The sequence below is a fragment of the Pelecanus crispus genome, chromosome 5, assembly GCF_030463565.1.
Source record: "Pelecanus crispus isolate bPelCri1 chromosome 5, bPelCri1.pri, whole genome shotgun sequence".
NCBI lineage: Eukaryota > Metazoa > Chordata > Aves > Pelecaniformes > Pelecanidae > Pelecanus > Pelecanus crispus.
The window spans coordinates 20401395-20419550 of NC_134647.1; the positions used below are offsets into that span (position 1 = coordinate 20401395).

The 18156-nt window shown below is 39.6% G+C and overlaps 1 protein-coding gene across 1 annotated transcript in view; it reads right to left on the reverse strand.

Annotated features, from left to right (window-relative positions):
* KCNH7 (potassium voltage-gated channel subfamily H member 7) overlaps positions 1 to 18156 on the reverse strand; it is a 242744-nt gene that overhangs the window by 63332 nt on the left and 161256 nt on the right. Inside the window, exons 5-6 of the mRNA XM_075710364.1 lie at positions 15052 to 15072; positions 11085 to 11299 (exon numbers count right to left, since the gene is read on the reverse strand). Coding sequence (XP_075566479.1) covers positions 11085 to 11299; positions 15052 to 15072 — 236 coding nt within the window. The remainder of the gene's footprint in view (positions 1 to 11084; positions 11300 to 15051; positions 15073 to 18156) is intronic.

Here is an 18156-nt window from a genome sequence, read left to right on the forward strand (position 1 = left end):
CCTGATTTTTCCCTTACTGTGATTTTATTGATATTTCAACATAATTTGAGTGTTCCTCTTTTTTTTTTTTCTTTTGAAAAGCATTATCTCTGAACTATTCTGGGTATGCATTTCCCTATTGATCCTATTACCAGTTACAATCTGACAGCATTATCCAAGTTCTAATACATGACAGATAGTAGATGAGAAGAATGATCTTCTCATTTGGCTTATTAATTTTGAGGGCATTCAGAATTCATCAAACAACATACTGTACTGACTGGGCTTAATGGTCTTTGCGTTTTCTTACCGTTTCTAATCCCATGAAAAAAATCCCAAACACTAACAAATTCTAACCAGAAAATATTTTCCTCAGCTGCCAATACATCAAACCCAACCAACCCACATGCTTCTCTCCTACCCCCACCCAAGCCAAAAGAATAATAGCCTTGCTGCTGTTTCTCCTTTACATGCTTAAAGCCACCTGGTTTCTAATCAGTAGTACAAGATAACTGCTTTATAATTGTCACTAGTTATATCACCACCTTACTAGCTGCAAACTGCAGGAACTTTCTGCTCTCACATTTAGTTTATCCATCAATTTCTCTCATTAGCGATGTGTGGGAACTTAACTATTTCCTTGAAAAAGTTAATCTTTCAAATTACCTACCAGTTTTTCACTTTGTGTATTAGCTAGTATTACACTAAAAGGGAAACTCATTACTTGCAAGAAATTAATATTAAATTGTTACCTGAACATACCTGCATTTTTTGTCTGATGAAAATGACTCTTAATAGGGATGAATACATAATTTCAGGTAAATGCTAAATATTGTCTGCCCCAGGTTGTTGCATTTTGTGGCTAGATGCAACACTGGTACTACAGTGCGTACATGTGAGGTGTCTGGCACTAGGACAGAGTTCAGAGTCTGGACTGTTTGAGGGTAAGGGCACTCAGACAGGGAGGGAGGGAGTCCTGAGTCTGAGTACTTGGTGCCTAGGGTTATTTCTGTTGATTTTTTTAACAGATGGTCATTTACGTAAGATAAGTAACAAGCAAAATACTCTGGGACTACAACCCAGGACTGCCTGTTTCTAAGTGAGTACCCTAAATGTTAGCTACACCAGCAATGTTCCTTGTAAAACGCCAACTCTTTCTGGCCCATGAGATCCACAGCTTTCTGCCCTCTTCCCTCCCTCTTTCCGCACACCACCTGCTATTGTTGTCTATCACTGGGTGATTTTCTCCAGGAAAATATATGCTTATGCTGACTTAAACACAGAAACTGTTTCCTGAGTTAACATGGTAACCACCTGACTCAGATCTAACTTTGAAGTTATGCTGTTTTGAGTAGGAGGTTGGGCTAGGTGGCCTCTAGAGGTCTCTTCCACACTACATTTTTGTATGGTTCTAAGGTTATGTAAAAGAGAGACTATGACTCCTTTCATGTCTGTTTTAAGGCAGCTCTAATTGCATGTGTGAAAGGTATTATCATCATAGAATCATAGAATTATTTAGGTTGGAAAAGACCTTTAAGATCATCCAGTCCAACCATTAACCTAACATTACCAAGTCCACCACTAAAACAATTAAGGGTAGAGTAACAATTTCATGTTTCCTGGCTTGGTGGCTAGATTATTTTTAATGAAAATAAAACTATGAATCGTTAAGGTTGGAAAGGATCTCTAAGATCATCAGTCCAATCATCAACCCAACACCACCGTGCCCACTAAACCGTGTCCCCAAGTGCCATGTCTACCCATTTTTTGAACACTTCCAGGGATGGTGACTCCACCACCTCTCTGGGCAGCCTGTTCCAATGCTTGACTACCCTTTCCATGAAGAAATTTTTCCTAATATCCAATCTAAACCTCCCCTGATGCAGCTTGAGCCCATTCCCTCTCATCCTATCACTTGTTACTCGGGAGAAGAACCCAACACCCACCTCGCTACAACACAGCCTCCTTTCAGGTAGTTGTAGAGAGCAATAAGATCTCCCCTCAGCCTCCTCTTCTCCAGTCTAAACAATCCAGTTCCCTCAGCTGCTCCTCAGAATATTTGTGCTCCAGACCCTTCACCAGCTTTGTTGCCCTTCTCTGGACATGCTCCAGCAACTCAATGTACTTCTTGTACTGAGGGGCCCAAAACTGGACACTGTATTTGAGGTGCGGCCTCACCAGCGCCGAGTACAGGGGGACAATCACCTCCCTGCTCCTGCTGGCCACACTATTCCTGATACAAGCCAGGATGCTGTTGGCCTTCTTGGCCACCTGGGCACACTGCTGGCTCATGTTCAGCTGGCTGTCAACCAGCACCCCCAGGTCCTTTTCTGCTGGGCAGCTCTCCAGCTGCTCTTCCCCAAGCCTGTAGCGTTGCATGGGGTTGTTGTGACCAAAGTGCAGGACCCAGCACTTAGCCTTGTTGAACCTCATACAACTGGCCTCAGCCCATTGGTCCAGCCTGTCCAGATCCCTCTGCAGGGTCTTCCTACTCTCGAGCAGATTGACACTCCCACCCAGTTTGGTGTCATCTGCAAACTTACTGAGGGCGCACTCAATCCCCTCATCCAGATCATTGATAAAGATATTAAACAAGACTGGACCCAAAACTGAGCCCTGGGGAACACCACCTGTGACCAGCTGCCAACTGGACTTCACTCCATTCACCACAACTCTGGGCTCAGCCACCCAGCCAGTTTTTTACCTAGCAGAGAGTACACCTGCCTAGGCCATGAGCTGCCAGCTTCCTTAGGAGAATGCTGTGGGAGACGGTGTTATTTCAGGCTGTGCATGCCAAGTGGATCAGAGGACTCTGGCCAGTTCTCTGGATCTCAGTGGGGCTTGACAGGGGCTAGGGAGGGGCTTGACTTCTTGCAGTTCATGGTGGGACAGTTCTGGTGGGTGTCAAAATTGTTGGTTTTAAATGAGCAACCCACGAAGTTTAGAGACTTCCAAGGTCAATCTGCCATGAGGTGGGAGTTTGGGGGTTTAGATCTCTACTCTAGACAAATGAGTTTTGCCTAAGTGCGGCCTACACCTTGGTTTTGATCAGTTTTACTTGCTTTGTAGGGCATTATTTCTTACACCCTCAACATATTCATCAGCTTCATTATTTTCAGAACAAACTACAATGCAGTCTGAAAGACTGTGTCTGCCTATTTCCCCCCACATATTAGCATCAAAAGAAGAATGTTGCTTTCGAAAATGATCTAGTATTAAAAAAAATCATATGCTCCATTCCATGTTAGCATGACAGAACAGATCACTGAGTATTTGGTTCAAGGCCGTAACAACAAAGAGATCACACAACACATTGATTACTCGAAACTGTAATTCATAGAAGACTAGATGCTTTTTCCCAACTCAGCAAAATCAGGCAATCCCTTTCTCTGAAAAGTAAATCCTGGGGGAAGGACATGGACTAATTAAGGATGCATCAAGGTTACATGCTTCAAGGCAGCTGGGCTTTCTGACTGCTCCATTTCTACCATATGTTGTGAAATCTTCTCAAAACACTGCAGCAGTTCAGATGCCTTAGCCTATTCAGCTGTCACAAAGAGAAGAGGCTCTGTTGGAAACAATCACCATCAAGGAATATTTTATCTTTCACAACTGCTGTGAATCTGTAACTATACTGGCCGTTTTATTACTTGATGCAATAGCAAGTAATTCCAATGAAAATTCTGTTTTCTTCTGAAATTGATCAAAAGAGTGGGCTTTATTTTCTGCTTCCATGCACTTTGTATAGCTACTTGCTCCAGTGCAAAAGAGTCTACTCTCCAGTTTTGGTGACATCTTTGCACAGGTATAAGTGACTACCCTGAGACTGGGGTATTTTTATTGGTTTTGCCATCACCATGATGTTCACTACTTTTCTTCTTTTCACACACAGGTGTGTCACACCTTCTAACTGATAATGAAATTACACACAGTTATACTATTTTATATAATTACATTGATAGTAATTACGAAGCCTAATAATATAATGACAATAAAAGATGATATTTTATTGCATGAGGGTGCTAAGTACGATTGTAAACAAAGGGAATAATTCCTGTATAAGCTATGTCAACTGATCATTGAGAACAGGTATAGCAAATAACAGAAAAAGGAAGATTCTCACTTCGGCAGAAACCAATCATTTAAACTTTCTGTACAGTAACTAGGGAATGTTGGCTCTGTTTACCCCCAATTTTATTATTATATGTATGTCCTGCTATGTAATTGGAAGACATATCAAAATGGTTTTTATTTCATTTAATTCAGAATTTTCTGCTTTATGTCAGCTTGTGTTCCAAAATGAACGGCCTTGAAATGTTGTTTGCGTGTGAGTTATTGCATGATGTTGTAAACAGCGTAGTATGTCAGCTGAGCCAGACTGCTGAAAATGTATAGCTCAATAATTTGGTTTATTTTTAGGTCTTATATTGCCCTTCTCCGTCCTCGATGCTGCTAGTTGTCTTTTAGCCTGAAAAACTGAAGGTTAGTTTGAAGTCATGATCATATACTAGTTCTTTTTATATCAATAGCTGAGACTGGCCTTGGGGATATTGTTACTTATTTCTTAATTTTTTGGGGCTGACAGAATAGAGTCTGGCCAGATTACAAAAACATGCAGTGAAACTACAAGGTCTATCACTTCATACGTGACCCCCCCCTTACTGAGAGCTCCACTTTCAGAAGAGCTGTGGGTGTTCAGCATGTCTGCAAATCAGATTACAATCTTCCAATCAACCATGTAGCCCATCAAGGTATATATTTATCATTTTTATTTATGTTTTATATAATTTTACTTCTATTTTATAACTTTTCTGCCCAAAACCAAAACAGAAGCGTACCAGAGATGGAAAAGGAGATGAATACCCATTGAGAACTACAAGGGTATTGCCAGGGTGTGCAGAGATGCAGTTGGAAAAGCAAAAGCTCAGCTTGAATTGAAATTAGCCAGAGACATCAAAAACTACAAGAAAGGGATCTTCAGGTATGTAAACAACAAGCAGAAACAGAAGGAAAATATTGGCCTGTTGTTAAGCAGGAGAGGTGAATTAGTCACCAACGATGCTGAAAAAGCAGACGTTCTCAACACGTTTTTCACCTCTGTCTTTAGCAGCACTGTTGGGCCCCAGGCCCTGGGAACAAAAGTCCAGGTTGATGCAAAAACAAACCAGCTGTAACTGAAGGAAGAGTTAGTATGTGAACTATTACAGGAGCTTGACCCCTACAAATTAATGGGTCCTGATAATATCCACCCGAGAGTGTTAAGAGAGCTGGCTGACATTGTTGCAAGGCCGCTCTCCATAATCTTTGAGAAGTCATGGAGATCAGGGCGTGTCCCAGAAGATGGAAAGAAGGATAATGTCACCCCCATCTACAAGAAGGGCTTAAAGGAGGATCCAGGAAATTATAGGCTCATCAGTCTTACTTCAGTCCGTGGGAAAGTTATGGAACGAATCCTCATGGGGGCTATCACAAGTAAATGAAGCACATGATTGGGAAAAGCCAGCACAGATTCACCAAGGGAAAATTGTGATTAACGAACCTGATCGCCTTCTATGACAAAGTAACCTGCTCGGTTGATGTGGGGTGAGTGGTGAACATTGGCTACCTGGATTTCTCCAAGGCTTTTGTTTCCCACAGCCTCCTCCTAGAGAAACTGATGTGTTACGGTCTAGAGAAGTAGTCTGTACAGTGGGTGGGGAACTGGCTGACAGGATGCGCCATAGGGTGCTGGTAAATAGCTCCTTTTCAAACTGGCAACCTGTCACAAGTGGGGTCCCCCAGGGATCGATATTGGGCCCAATGCTGTTTAATATGTTCTTCAATGATCTGGATGATGGGATCAGGTGTACCCTGTTGAAGTTTGCTCATGATACCAAACTGAGTGGGGAAGTGGACGCTTCGGAAGGGAGAGCCACCCTGCAGGAAGAGTTGGATAGGCTGGAAGAGTTGGCTAACAAGAACCTTACGAAGTTCAACAAAGGCTTGCACCTGGGAAAACACAATCAAGGAGTGCAGCACAGCCTGGGATCTACCCAGCTGGGAAGCAGCTCTGTGGAAAGGGACCTGTGGATTCTGGTGGAGAACAAGCTCAATATGAGTGAACAGTGTGCTGCTGCAGCACAGAAAGCCAACAGGATGCTGGGTTGCATCAACAAGGGCATCGCCAGCAGAGATAAAGAAGTCATTATCCCACTCTACCCAGCGCTTGTCAGGCCACACCTGGAATGCTGTGTTCAGTTTTGGTCCCTGCTATACAAAAAAGATGTGAACAGGCTGGAGAGGGTCCAGAGAAGGGCCACAAAGATGATCCAAGGACTGGGAAGCCTGCCCTATGAGGAAAGGCTGAGAACTGGGTTTCTCCAGCCTTGAGAAAAGAAGGCTTAGGGGAGACCTTAATCACCACGTTCCAGTATTTCAAGGGTGGCTACAAAGAAGATGGAGACTCCCTTTTTACAACCACCATGCCCACTAAACTGTGTCCCCAAGTGCCACGTCTACATGTTTTTTGAACACCTCCAGGGATGGTGACTCCACCACCTCTCTGGGCAGCCTGTTCCAATGCTTGGCTACTCTTTCTGTGAAGAAATTTCCAGCCTGGTATTCTATGATTCTGTGATTTGATCAGCCATATAACCAGTTTGGGTATAATAGGTGGGTGGGTGATGAAACTGTTTTGAAAAGTATTATTTACAAAAAGTTTAAAGATCATAGAGTTTTACCTTCCTGTAAGTGAGTTACTGAGACACATTATAAACAACAGATACATATTGGGTCTTTCAACCACATGCTATATCTCAACAGACTGATGAATTTCAAGGGGATCAGTAATCTCTGAACATTAATGATCAGGGCCCACAAAACAGTTTGTCTTAAACAACACAATAAAGAGATCAGTAATTTATAAGTTCATTAACTGGGCCAGCCATTGTTTGTTGTCAGTGTTAATCTATCAGTATTTAGGAATTCTCTCTTTTTTTTGAAAATAAGCATACGTACTGACTATTCTAATCTTCATGCTGCTCTGGGTCTGTTCACAACAGAGTTCACAGCTTGGGAGCCATACATCAGTGGGAACTGGATGTGTAAGAAGATTTAAAATAAATCAGTATTTAAACAAAAGATAAAATCACTTAATGTTGTGCCTCCACACTGTAATTTTAAGGCCAGAAGTCCCCTTTATAAATTAATCAAAAATGTTAAGGGACAGATGTCAAATTTTTGCCCCACTGCTTTCTTTAATAAAAGTCTACTTTTTGGGCCTCTGGGAAGACTTGTGTCTTTCTAACACTCAGTGTCAGGACCCCAACTGAACCTGTCAATGCACAAGAGTGCAGAAATTGGACCATCCCCCTGAACAGACAGTCAAAAAAAATGAATAATGAAAAAAAGTAAGCTGAGGCTCTTCTAGAAGAGAGTCTAACTTAGCACCTCTGGAAATTATAAGTTGAAACATTAAAAAAACCCCAAACCTTTTAGTAAAGTGGAATGGAAACATAAATTTAATTTTAGTGACAAATATCTACATTGGGATAAGACAATGCCAATTTTTCAATAAGGGCTATCTGGCAGCTGCTACTGGGCTATTCCTCTCAGTAAAAGTCAATGTTATGCAGAAACAGGCATCCAGAAGATGTTATGCCACTCTGCATTACACAATGAGTTTTGGTCAGTGAAGACCCACGTGAAAGGCCAAGAGATAGGCATATCTACATATTCAGGACGATCATATGTGCAACACTTCACTGCAAGCTATATGTTAAGGCAATATTCATCTCTACATAATGCCCTGAACACTCCTGTTAACTAGTAAGACAATATTTCAAGGGTCTTTGCAGTAGAATTTATAACCTAGGTCTTTTTGAAGATATTTATTTATTTGTATTACTTAAAGGGTACAATGCTGAGGATTTTGTTTATTTATTTGTTTGTTTATTTATTTATTAAATTCTGAAGTGAAATGTTATTTTTCTCCACCTGCATTTCAAAGTTCATATTTTTCACTCTAAGTATCAACCACTGTCCCACAACATCTTCTGTTCCTTCTGAAATTATTTTCTAAACTTTTTTCTCCCATCTGCTCCAAATTTATTCCACTAAAATCTTACTGCTGAAGCATCTCACTCCTCTTTAAATGCTTTCTGAAAGTGTATCACTTCCTCTAAACACAATGGCCATGACTATTTATTTATTTTATTCATTATTCTTCCTCTACCATGTGAAGGTAGCAATGTGCCATCCCATCCTTTTTCACTGTCTTCACTACCTGAATTACTTCTCCAGCTTGTGGATACGATAGAAGTCATACAGCTGCTATCTCTGGAAAGAAGAACTTGTTCTTTTATCCTGTGATGGTGATACTTGGTTTCATATGCATGAGAGAGATGCATGAGAGTTGCACGAGAGAATCCAGAGTGCAGTGATCCAGCTGTGCGGCTCACTGATACCTTAGTGTCATGCATACCAGAGTACATGTCTCTACATTTTGAGTTGCACAGTGAGAGGAGCCACAGCAGTGGAAATGTCAGGTTATAGCAGCAGGACCAAATTTCTCAGCAAAGCTGAGGAAAGGAAAGGGAGATACATACACAATGAGGAGTACAAAGAAAGAAAGGGATGGATCTTTGAATGGTGCAATATGTCACTAGAAGTGGCCTTCCATGTCACCAATTTCTGCAATCCTAGAAAAGCACATTGTGTTATCTACCCCTTTACTACATTTCTCAGGCTCTGTCTAAAGACGTTTGGAATTCCTGCCCTAACTTCTTTTATTAGAAGACTATTTCAGAGTGTCACTGCTCTGATTAAAGGTGACTTTTTAACTTACCATAGCCATTTTGTACTCATTTGCTCTTTTAATGATATAGTCCCACAGACTAAATAGGTCAAATTGCCCTCTGTACATTTTTGATGCTGTTTCACAGATTTACGTATCAGAGGACTGTGCCAGCATGAGTATATGCTAATTATCTCATCTACGTTTCTGCCATATTCTATTCTCCACTCTGTGCTCAAACCTTCCAAAACCACTTTTCCACTATTCTGCAGATACAAAATGGATCTATGGGCCTATGACAAGTTTTACAAAGAGATTTAGATTTTAAGGACACAGGCAGACATGCAGGGCAACCTTTGAAGTGCTGACTCTTATAAAACATATTGAAATCACTGGACATTAGAAACAAACAGGACTAAAACTAGCCAGTTTCATCTTCTAAGTGTCTATTTCTAATCTAATTCATTAATAACTAGCTAACTAGAGCTTTGACTAACGAATTCAGTAGACCTACCTTTATTTATATCTCCTAGGAGTTTCTCCCTGTACCTAATCCTAGAGTTTAGACTGCAGCAGCAACTAAAAACATTGATAACTGAATAAGATAAGAGAGAAAGGAACAACTGTGGGAATTCTTTCCAATGATGATGAATGCCATATTATCAAAGTTTGCTACACAAATTGTGCTCTGCATATTGGTTGAGATAGTTCTAGAAAAGGACATAAACCAATGTCAAATTAAATTGGAAGTCTTTTGTGAAGTGTAAAGATTTTATAGAGCATTTAAAATTTAATTTTGAATTTAGTTAGTACCAATGCTGCTCGAAGGTTTAGCTGATCCAAGCCATTTCTATGGGACCTTTTCATAATATTGAAGTTGTCTGGAGAATAAACATAGATTTTTTAAAAAAATTTCCCCCATAACAGTGTCATCAGTACATAGAAAGTTGGCACTCTGGCACTAATTAGCCAGTCAGAATTTTGAAAAAAAACCAGTCAAGCTTGACTTATGCTTACATAACTTCTAAAAATTAGTCTTTTTAATGTAACTTGAGTTTTTGCTATATTATCTGTGAAAAGATTTCTATGTATAAGTACTATGAATAATTTAAAACATATCAAAATGGATCTGGAAGAGATTAAATCTTTCACAACTGACCAGGGAAGAAAGTACAATGGTTGCAGATTCAAGTTAGCTATCAAAGACAAAATATATGAAAGATAAAAATCCAATTACTTTTTAGGCATTAACTGATCTCAAGATAGAACTGATAGAACTTCTATCTCTATTTCTCTAGGAGGGTGTACAATATATTCCTTTTTATATCCGTCAAAGGGAGTAGGAGCATGGAAAGTATCTGGCATAATACCAATGCAGAGAAGCCACAGTCTGGTCTATGGAAAACAGGTCAGCAGTAAGTTAAAAGCTACTCTTGGAGAGATCTTCCTTATGAAATCTCTATCTACATTCTAAGACAAAGCACTTCTTTTTCAGTCTGTCAATGGATGGGCACTTAAGGCCCACCCTCTGCTTACTAAGACTATAAAAGTTATTCGGGATACTGTCATTCTTAATTTTTTTTTCACTATGTTTCACGTTGATAGCCTGTCTTTGCCAATCTCCATATGGCATTAGAGCACACATGTAATATTGATACTGAATTAATCTGAAAACTTCTGTTGCCTTCCGAGGGCACTGTATCTGTCTTAGAGTGAAGAAATATGCTACACTGAATTGTTTTCAGTTTTGTTTCAATTGTATGCCTCATTCCCAAGTATGACGGAATGTATCATACATCCAGTCCAAAGGTATCTGCATTTCATTTTGAAGGCCTTTTTGATGTACACATATGGGAAAGATACCCAGAGGAAAGAGCATTATGAAAAGCCAAAGAACTGGAACAGAAATACAAGATGTAACTATGATACCTATACCAGTGGCACAATCACCTACCATTTGTTATCATGTTGTGCCTTGCACTAATCAGCAATTCATAAAGCTGAGAAAAAAGAAAAAAGAATGAAACTAACATTTATGACTGACAGGAATTACTGAAATTAGTGGACTTATTTGGGGCACTTGGTGCGTACTACAGCTTTTTTCCATTGAAAAACAGAAACCTGAGAAGTTTTGTTTGTTGGCAGTATCATCTAATGTTGTAAACTACCTCATGTGCAACTGAATTGGAGGTAAAGTAAGTAACGGCTCAAACCCTTCAAGTTGTCTTGAAGATATCCAAATCATTCATGAAAAGAGTAACAATCTATTGAATACACTGACAACTGGCTCCACAAAACTGAAAGCGAACTAAAATAATAGGTATTACCTTACCTGGGTAACCTTCTCTGTTACATTGTGCGTTCGGTCTTTCACCTTAGGTGCAATAATTGCTTTCTCCGAAGAAGGAGGAGATGAAGATTTTTTTTCACTTTTGATATCTGAAAAGTTCAGTGTGAGTTGAGGAATTTTGTTGATTGTACTGTATTTGTTGAGATTTGAATCCGATGTGGATCCCAACAGACTTGACTTGATATGATTAAAAGGCCCTGAAAAATCAGAACAAATACTTAGTACTTGACAAATGCAGAAAAATAAGTTATCATTTAAGTGGGATATGTTTAAAGTGTAGTTAAAACCTATTTTTCACTATACTACTTGTTAATAATAAAAATTATCTAAATGTTAAAAATAACTCTATTGCTAATAAGAATCATATTTAGTATTGGATGTAAAAATGAAATTTCCTTTACATATAGCCCCCAATATTTTTTATGAAGTCAATGGATTGCAGAGTACATAATGCATCCATCCTTACTTGTTTTCATGTTACTGGGTATGCTGGTATGCTCCATGATAATTCTGGCTGAATATAAAGACTATATTCTCATTTGTTTATAAAAGTAGAAATAGGGCACACAATTATATAAGCGTGTCTGGACTGAGCAAAGGCTTTATTATCACATCTGTGCTGTTGCTCATGCTTACATGATAGTTAGTTCAAAAACGCCTTTTATTTTGACTGGAAAATTGAGTAGACCCCTGCTCTACCCCTGTTGACTCATCAAGTAACTCCATACTTAATCAATGGAAATATTAACCTAGCATTGTCCTAAACGCCTTTAATTTTGAATTATGACAAACTCACAAAATTTATTTCTTCAATTGGCATTACCAACAGAATATTGAAAACAATAGGTATACCCATATGTAGAATATTAATAGCGTATTTAATATACACTTAAACATTTTATACTAGTTTAGTGCATCATGATAGATAAAAAATACGGAATTTGTATACTTCATGAGGTACATATCCATTATAATTATTCTTTTCAATATTGGACAGAGTTCTTTGTACAACCAAAAATATTCATAGTAAGGAAAATTTGCTTTTGAGAATAATACTGGAAAAAAGAATTATAAAGATGTTTAGACAGCAAGAGCTAGATCCAGTTATGGATTTAAGAAAAAATCCAGGTCTTGCAGTCAGTAACAATGTATCTGAAGTGTGGGATCGAAGAGTATTTCTCAGATCTACATGAGAACCTTATGGCATCCTAATCCTAATTATGGGCAACAATGTGATGTTTTTTCTTCTACTTTTTTTTGAGTTTTTTTTGTCTTCCTGGGAGGGAAACAAGAATGGATGCTATGATTCAGGACAGGATTAGGCCTATGAGGTAAATTGCAGAGTCAACAGCAGAACAACTGGATTGTATTTGCAATGCATGAACAAGTGAAATTCAAAGTAACCAGCTGCCTGGAGATACCAGTGGAGAAATCTTCAGGCAGTGCTGAATTCTACCTTTTTTTTTTTTTTTTTTTTTTGTAAAATTCTTTCAGTGAGGGCTGGTCTTCCCTCACACCTGGCTTAGAATACTTGCTGAAGAACCAGACTTTTAATTTGCTTTCTTAGCTTAAAAGAATTTATACACATGCTTTCTACCTCCTAAATTCACACTAAATAGATGTTAATCTGGGCCCGAGATAGAAATCCTCTACTACTCCATTTCAAATTGTGCCACTGTGCAGAAAGGAATTCAAGATGACAAAGGAGGGCACGATGCTCTAAACTAACAGTTCAGGTGCTCCCCTGGGAGAGATGAATCTGGTGGTTCTGCTCTCAAGACTTCCTGTATTTTGTCCAATGACCATTTGATGTGAGAGAAACAGAAATTTGTGGGTGAGTGCTCTAACCACTAAACTACAAAACCAGTCCTTTTTCTCCTTAGACAAATGAACCTAGTATATTCTTTGTGGGACATCTTCCCTGGAAAAAGGAAGAAAACACTACCTTTCTCCCACAAGGAGAGCCTGGTACTGAAGACACTACCAAGGAACTGGAATATTGTGCTTGATCACCTTTTAGCCCAGGTAGGACCTGAATGTATCTTTAACATCATCTACATGAGTCTATTAAAAAGTGGTCTTCAAAACAAATCAGGGCTCAATCTCCTCACCAATCAGTCAAGTGGCTAATCTGGCTGGCATGTGCTACATATGTATGGTCAGACCGCAGTTTTTCAGCTCTACTTCCCTACATAGTTGTAGTAATTAATAGTTTTTGAATATTGAGTAGGCTTAGACATGAGTGGGGTATCAACTTGCGGCCATTTGTCAGACGAACAAGACTCTTGATACCTAAGGAACTCAAAGGTAAGAGGAAACTAAGGGTTTCCTTAGGAAAAGGTAAGAGGAAACTAAGAGCTTAGGCCAATCCATGATTAGATAGTAGTTAAGACTTTTTTTTTTTTTTTTACAGTGACTTTATAAATGCTTAAATTGCATTGAATTTTTGCTTTCTGTGATTTAAATCTTTTATTTCTTCTGTTCCAAAGGGAATTACTCTCTCCTTCACAACCTAGGACTCATGCCCTAGCATGCGATATTCGACTTAAGTTAATTGCACATGACAATAAAACCTTGCTATTTTCATCCACGTTCTTTTGCTTTAGAAAGTGGTGAAAGGTATATATGTACCTGATTGATAATGGTAATTAATTGAAAGACATTACTAGCTTAAGTGAGCTGATACTTGACAGCTAGTGGACCTTTGCTATACTCTCACAGCAGGAAGCAGAAAAAGAGGGCCATAACAAATCACAATCACAATTGACACTAATTGGTACTCTGATTGACAGTTTCAGCAGAGCGGCCAAGAATTGAATAAGCAGGGAGAATGACATGTTTCTGCCTACCCTACAAAGGAGATACTTTAAGGTTAAGTTTGAGCTCCCCATTTTTATGGTAGGATTCCATTGTCCCTGTTTACACAATGCACTGAGAAATGATTTCACTTTCCTGAGCTGTCAATCCGTCATCTTTCACCAGCAGTAAATACATTTATAAAAGTTGTTTTACAGTACAGAGACTACATTTTTTTCCCCCAAGATTTTGCCAACATACACATGAAGCAAATGCATTGAGTCCATGAGTCGCTTTGTAGAATCTAGGTCATGCACTGCATGCAGTTTAGAGAGAAGACTTCACCAGGTACACACATTTTTTGCATCATGCATGAAGTCACAAACCAGTTTTCACACATAGCTACAAATACTGCAATTAAACGGAACACTTTAGTAATTGTTTTCTAGAAATTGAGGAAGTCACTTAAGAATTATCTTCAAATTGCTTCTAAAAGATGTAGCTCAGTGCTGGTGAATAGAAACAATTTTGTAACTGCATTAAATATTATTTAGACATGAAATTGGCAATGAAGTTCATGCATGCACATTTTAATACTACAGGAAGCTTGAAACCATACCCCCTGCCATCCAGGAACGTGAAACTAGTTTTAAGGAGACAAAAGAGGAATAAGTGAAGATACTTCCACAAGGCTCCTGATTACCAATTATTTTATTTTTGAGATAGTTAAGTGAAAACTAAGCACCTTATAACAATAGATTGTTTGTTAGTGGCCCTGCCCAATTATACATCCTTTCACAGGTAAAACTCCTGGTAGATTCAACAGAAGTTTTGCCTGCTTAAGGACAACAGAACTGAATTAAGTAACTTGTTCTATTTCCCTCCCTCCCTTTTTTGCATTAACAGATAATTAAGTTAAATGACAGTTTAACTATGCCTTCACTTTTTCCAAGGATTAGTAGTTAGTGCTTTGAGACAATAGTTAAGGAAATAACTATGTGTTTAACAAATATAATTCAAGTAATGTACCTGGCCCTAGAGAGGTCAGCATGAGAATGTTGCATCTGAACATTTCATACAGCAGGCAAAGTAACATGCCAAAAAGTGTGGCTGTTTGAAACACTGGAAGGTAGAGTCTAGATGTATACTTTACCTTTGACATTGCGACCATTGTCTGGTTTTCAGCATAATAAAAGTGAAGAAAAAGAGAGAAAAAAAGACAACTAAAATCTACATCAGAAAAAGCAGAAAACATTTCTTCAAAATATGTATGTGCTTTGAACTGAAGTATTTTTCCACCTCCTTGATTATATTATGTAGACTTTCAGTCACGATGAAGTCACTTTGACAATTGAGAGATAATCTGTAAAACTGGAGTAGATCAGGAGCTAGTAGGACTGGCTCTACCTAATTTGCCTTAACAGTAACATGATAAAATCGTTTCTCCGCAAGTCCGGTGCTGGGTTGGAGGTCAAAAGTGCTGACCCACGAAGTGGTAATTGGTCACACGTAATTAAGTGAGGCTGAGGCAGCCACGGCTGCGGGCGGTGGCGCAGGCTGGCTGGCTGCGTGGGGTGTGGGGCTGCGCAGGTGGCCCTGCACAGACACCCCCAGGCCCCATGCCTGCCCACGACTCACGGGAGGAAAAGTTTTTACCATGGCAGCGAGCTGAGCACTGCCTTTCCAGAGAAACACTGAGGAGAAAGATATACCTTAAAACTTTCTTCAGCTCTTAGGTGCCTTTCTGCAAGGCAAGAGTGGCAAAGCTGTCTGTCCTCACAGGCACACCCAGCCCTGAATCCACTCATGAGATCAAACCACTTTAGGGAGAATATTATTCTTATTAATTATTATTCTAAAGAAGCCACACAGGTGGATAGGTAGATGCCACCCCTCTTCATGGGCATACAACATGACCCACAGGCTGCCCTCCCTTTGCGTCGTGTCCCTGCCTGGCTGTGGCTGCTCGGGGGGCTGCGGGCGAGGGCCCCGGGGACCGGCAGGGAGCAAGGGGCCAGGCGCAGGATGCGGCCCTGCTCTGCGTGCTGCTGGCCACCGTGACCAGCTTACCAGCTTTCAAAGGTGCCTTGGGCTCAAGCTGATATTCACCTGCGGTTGTCCCCTGCTGACAGGCCACCTTTGAGGGCTGAGGTGGCTGTGCCCCCGCCTGCCCCAGCGGCAGCCCTGTCCCTGCAGAGGCCTGCTTCAGCCCCGCTCTGGAGAAGGGCTGCGGCCTTCTCTCGTGAGGGGAATCGGAAGTGACATTGGGACGTGTCTTTGGCGTCATGTCACGCCTGCTGCCTCTCTGGCTTTTCCTCTTCTTCCGGAGGACTGGGGAGCATGGGACATGGAGCTGGGCCCTCTGGACCATGGGTGTGGGAGAGTGTTTAGTTCCTCTCAGCCTGACGCCTTTCTGTGCCAGGCGTCTGTAGCGGTAATGCAGATTTTGTAGGCTGAGTTAGGCTCAAAAGCCTGCTGTTTTTTCAGAAGACTGCAGGGCTGTTACTGAGGTCACTTTCTGAAGACAACAAAATTCCCAAAGTGTCCCTGTGAACCTGTACCCGCCTGCAAAATCTGGATAGCTGGTGTTTCAGGTGAGAAGGGCTTGGCTGGAGTTTGGGCAGTGGGTGGAAGACACAGTTCCTGCCCTGCTGCTTTTGCTGTCACATAGGCAAATTTAGAATGGAATTCAACTGAGTACACTCAAATGAATTTAAAGTCCTAAATTGTTATTTTTACTGTAATACCTTTCAGCATATAATGGCCACAGCTATGATAGTTTTGAAGTGATAGGTAACTAGGCTACGTAAATTAATTTAACACATGAAATAATTTATTTTCAGTTGCCTTACCTTCCAAAAAAAAAAAAACCTGACTACGGGTGAATTACTGTAGTTAGTATTGAGCTAAATAATGCTGTTCTCTTCTGTCAGAATTCCGTTATGCTGATTCAATTAATATTATTTGAACTAGAAGAGGTGGAAAAAAATTAAATCTTGATCATTAATTGCATTTTCAGACAGAGTAGTAGTTTTCAGTGGATTCAGGAAAATTCAGAATTATTAGGATCAATAAACAAAATAAAAACGGAATGAGAAATATATTAAACCTTATGCTTCCTTGGGTAATATATTTTGCAACATCAAAGGCCCCATAATTTAGCCTGTTGGGACTGTAGTTTACTTTTACTTATTGTACGTTACTTTTATTTAGGGCTTTACGTTCTCCACTACAGTATCTACAGCTTCTGCTCAGAATCTGTGAGTCCAGAGAAGATGGTTTAGGCTGAATCCTGGTTGCCTAACTTGCATGGATGATTTTACGGCAACAATAGGGTTTTATGTCTCTCTGTTGAGTAAGGCAAGCAGGACTTGCTGGCTAAATTTAAACATCTTTTCAGCATAAGGTGCCAAATTCTAATATGCTTGGAAGCAGATGGCATCAAGGATGGTTACTAATTCTAATGCAATTCTGAGAGCCATCCTCTGTTCTGCTGTACTTTTTTAGAATGCATATGTGTGACCTAAACTTAGGGCCAGATTCTCTACTCTTTTCTAGCTTATGCAGAGTGAAATCAGAGTGGCAGTGTTTTATCTATTCACAATGTAAATGATCACACCACATGAGAGGCCGTAAGAATTCACATGGACTCCTAATAGTAAAATTTATTTTTCTTAGTATTTAACATTTGAAAAATATTATTCAGTGAAATGGAGCTAGAAATTTTTGCTCCACCACACAGCAAGTATTAAATTATGTGGCAATTTCTGCATGAGCTTTGTACCACTATAGCCAAAGAAACTGAATATTCAAACCGATTTTTACACATTTTTATCATATAACTATATGAAGAATGACCAATTGGGAAGTGTTTTAATGAGAATAAGTTCTGAAAATAGAAATTGACAAAACAGATATCTTTAAATGTGTTTTATTTGGAAGGTTAGTTTAAATATCTGGGGAAGTTGAAATCAAAATGAAGATTATGCAATGGTCCAAAAGACATGACAAGGTTCAACCTTGGAGATTTTTGCCTGTACATCCTGATCTTGAAATCTTGGCTTGAATGTGAACATGAAATATAGCAAGATGGTATGGTTTTGGATGGATTTAATTGAATTTTCAGGTTCATTTGAACTGAAAAAAATCAGAGTCCAAAAGAAACAGAAATGCGAAAACAAGTATTTACCCACTATATTTAATACAGGAAGAGTAACTGGAAGGAATAATTAGTTCTGCTATTCTAGGAGTTAATCTG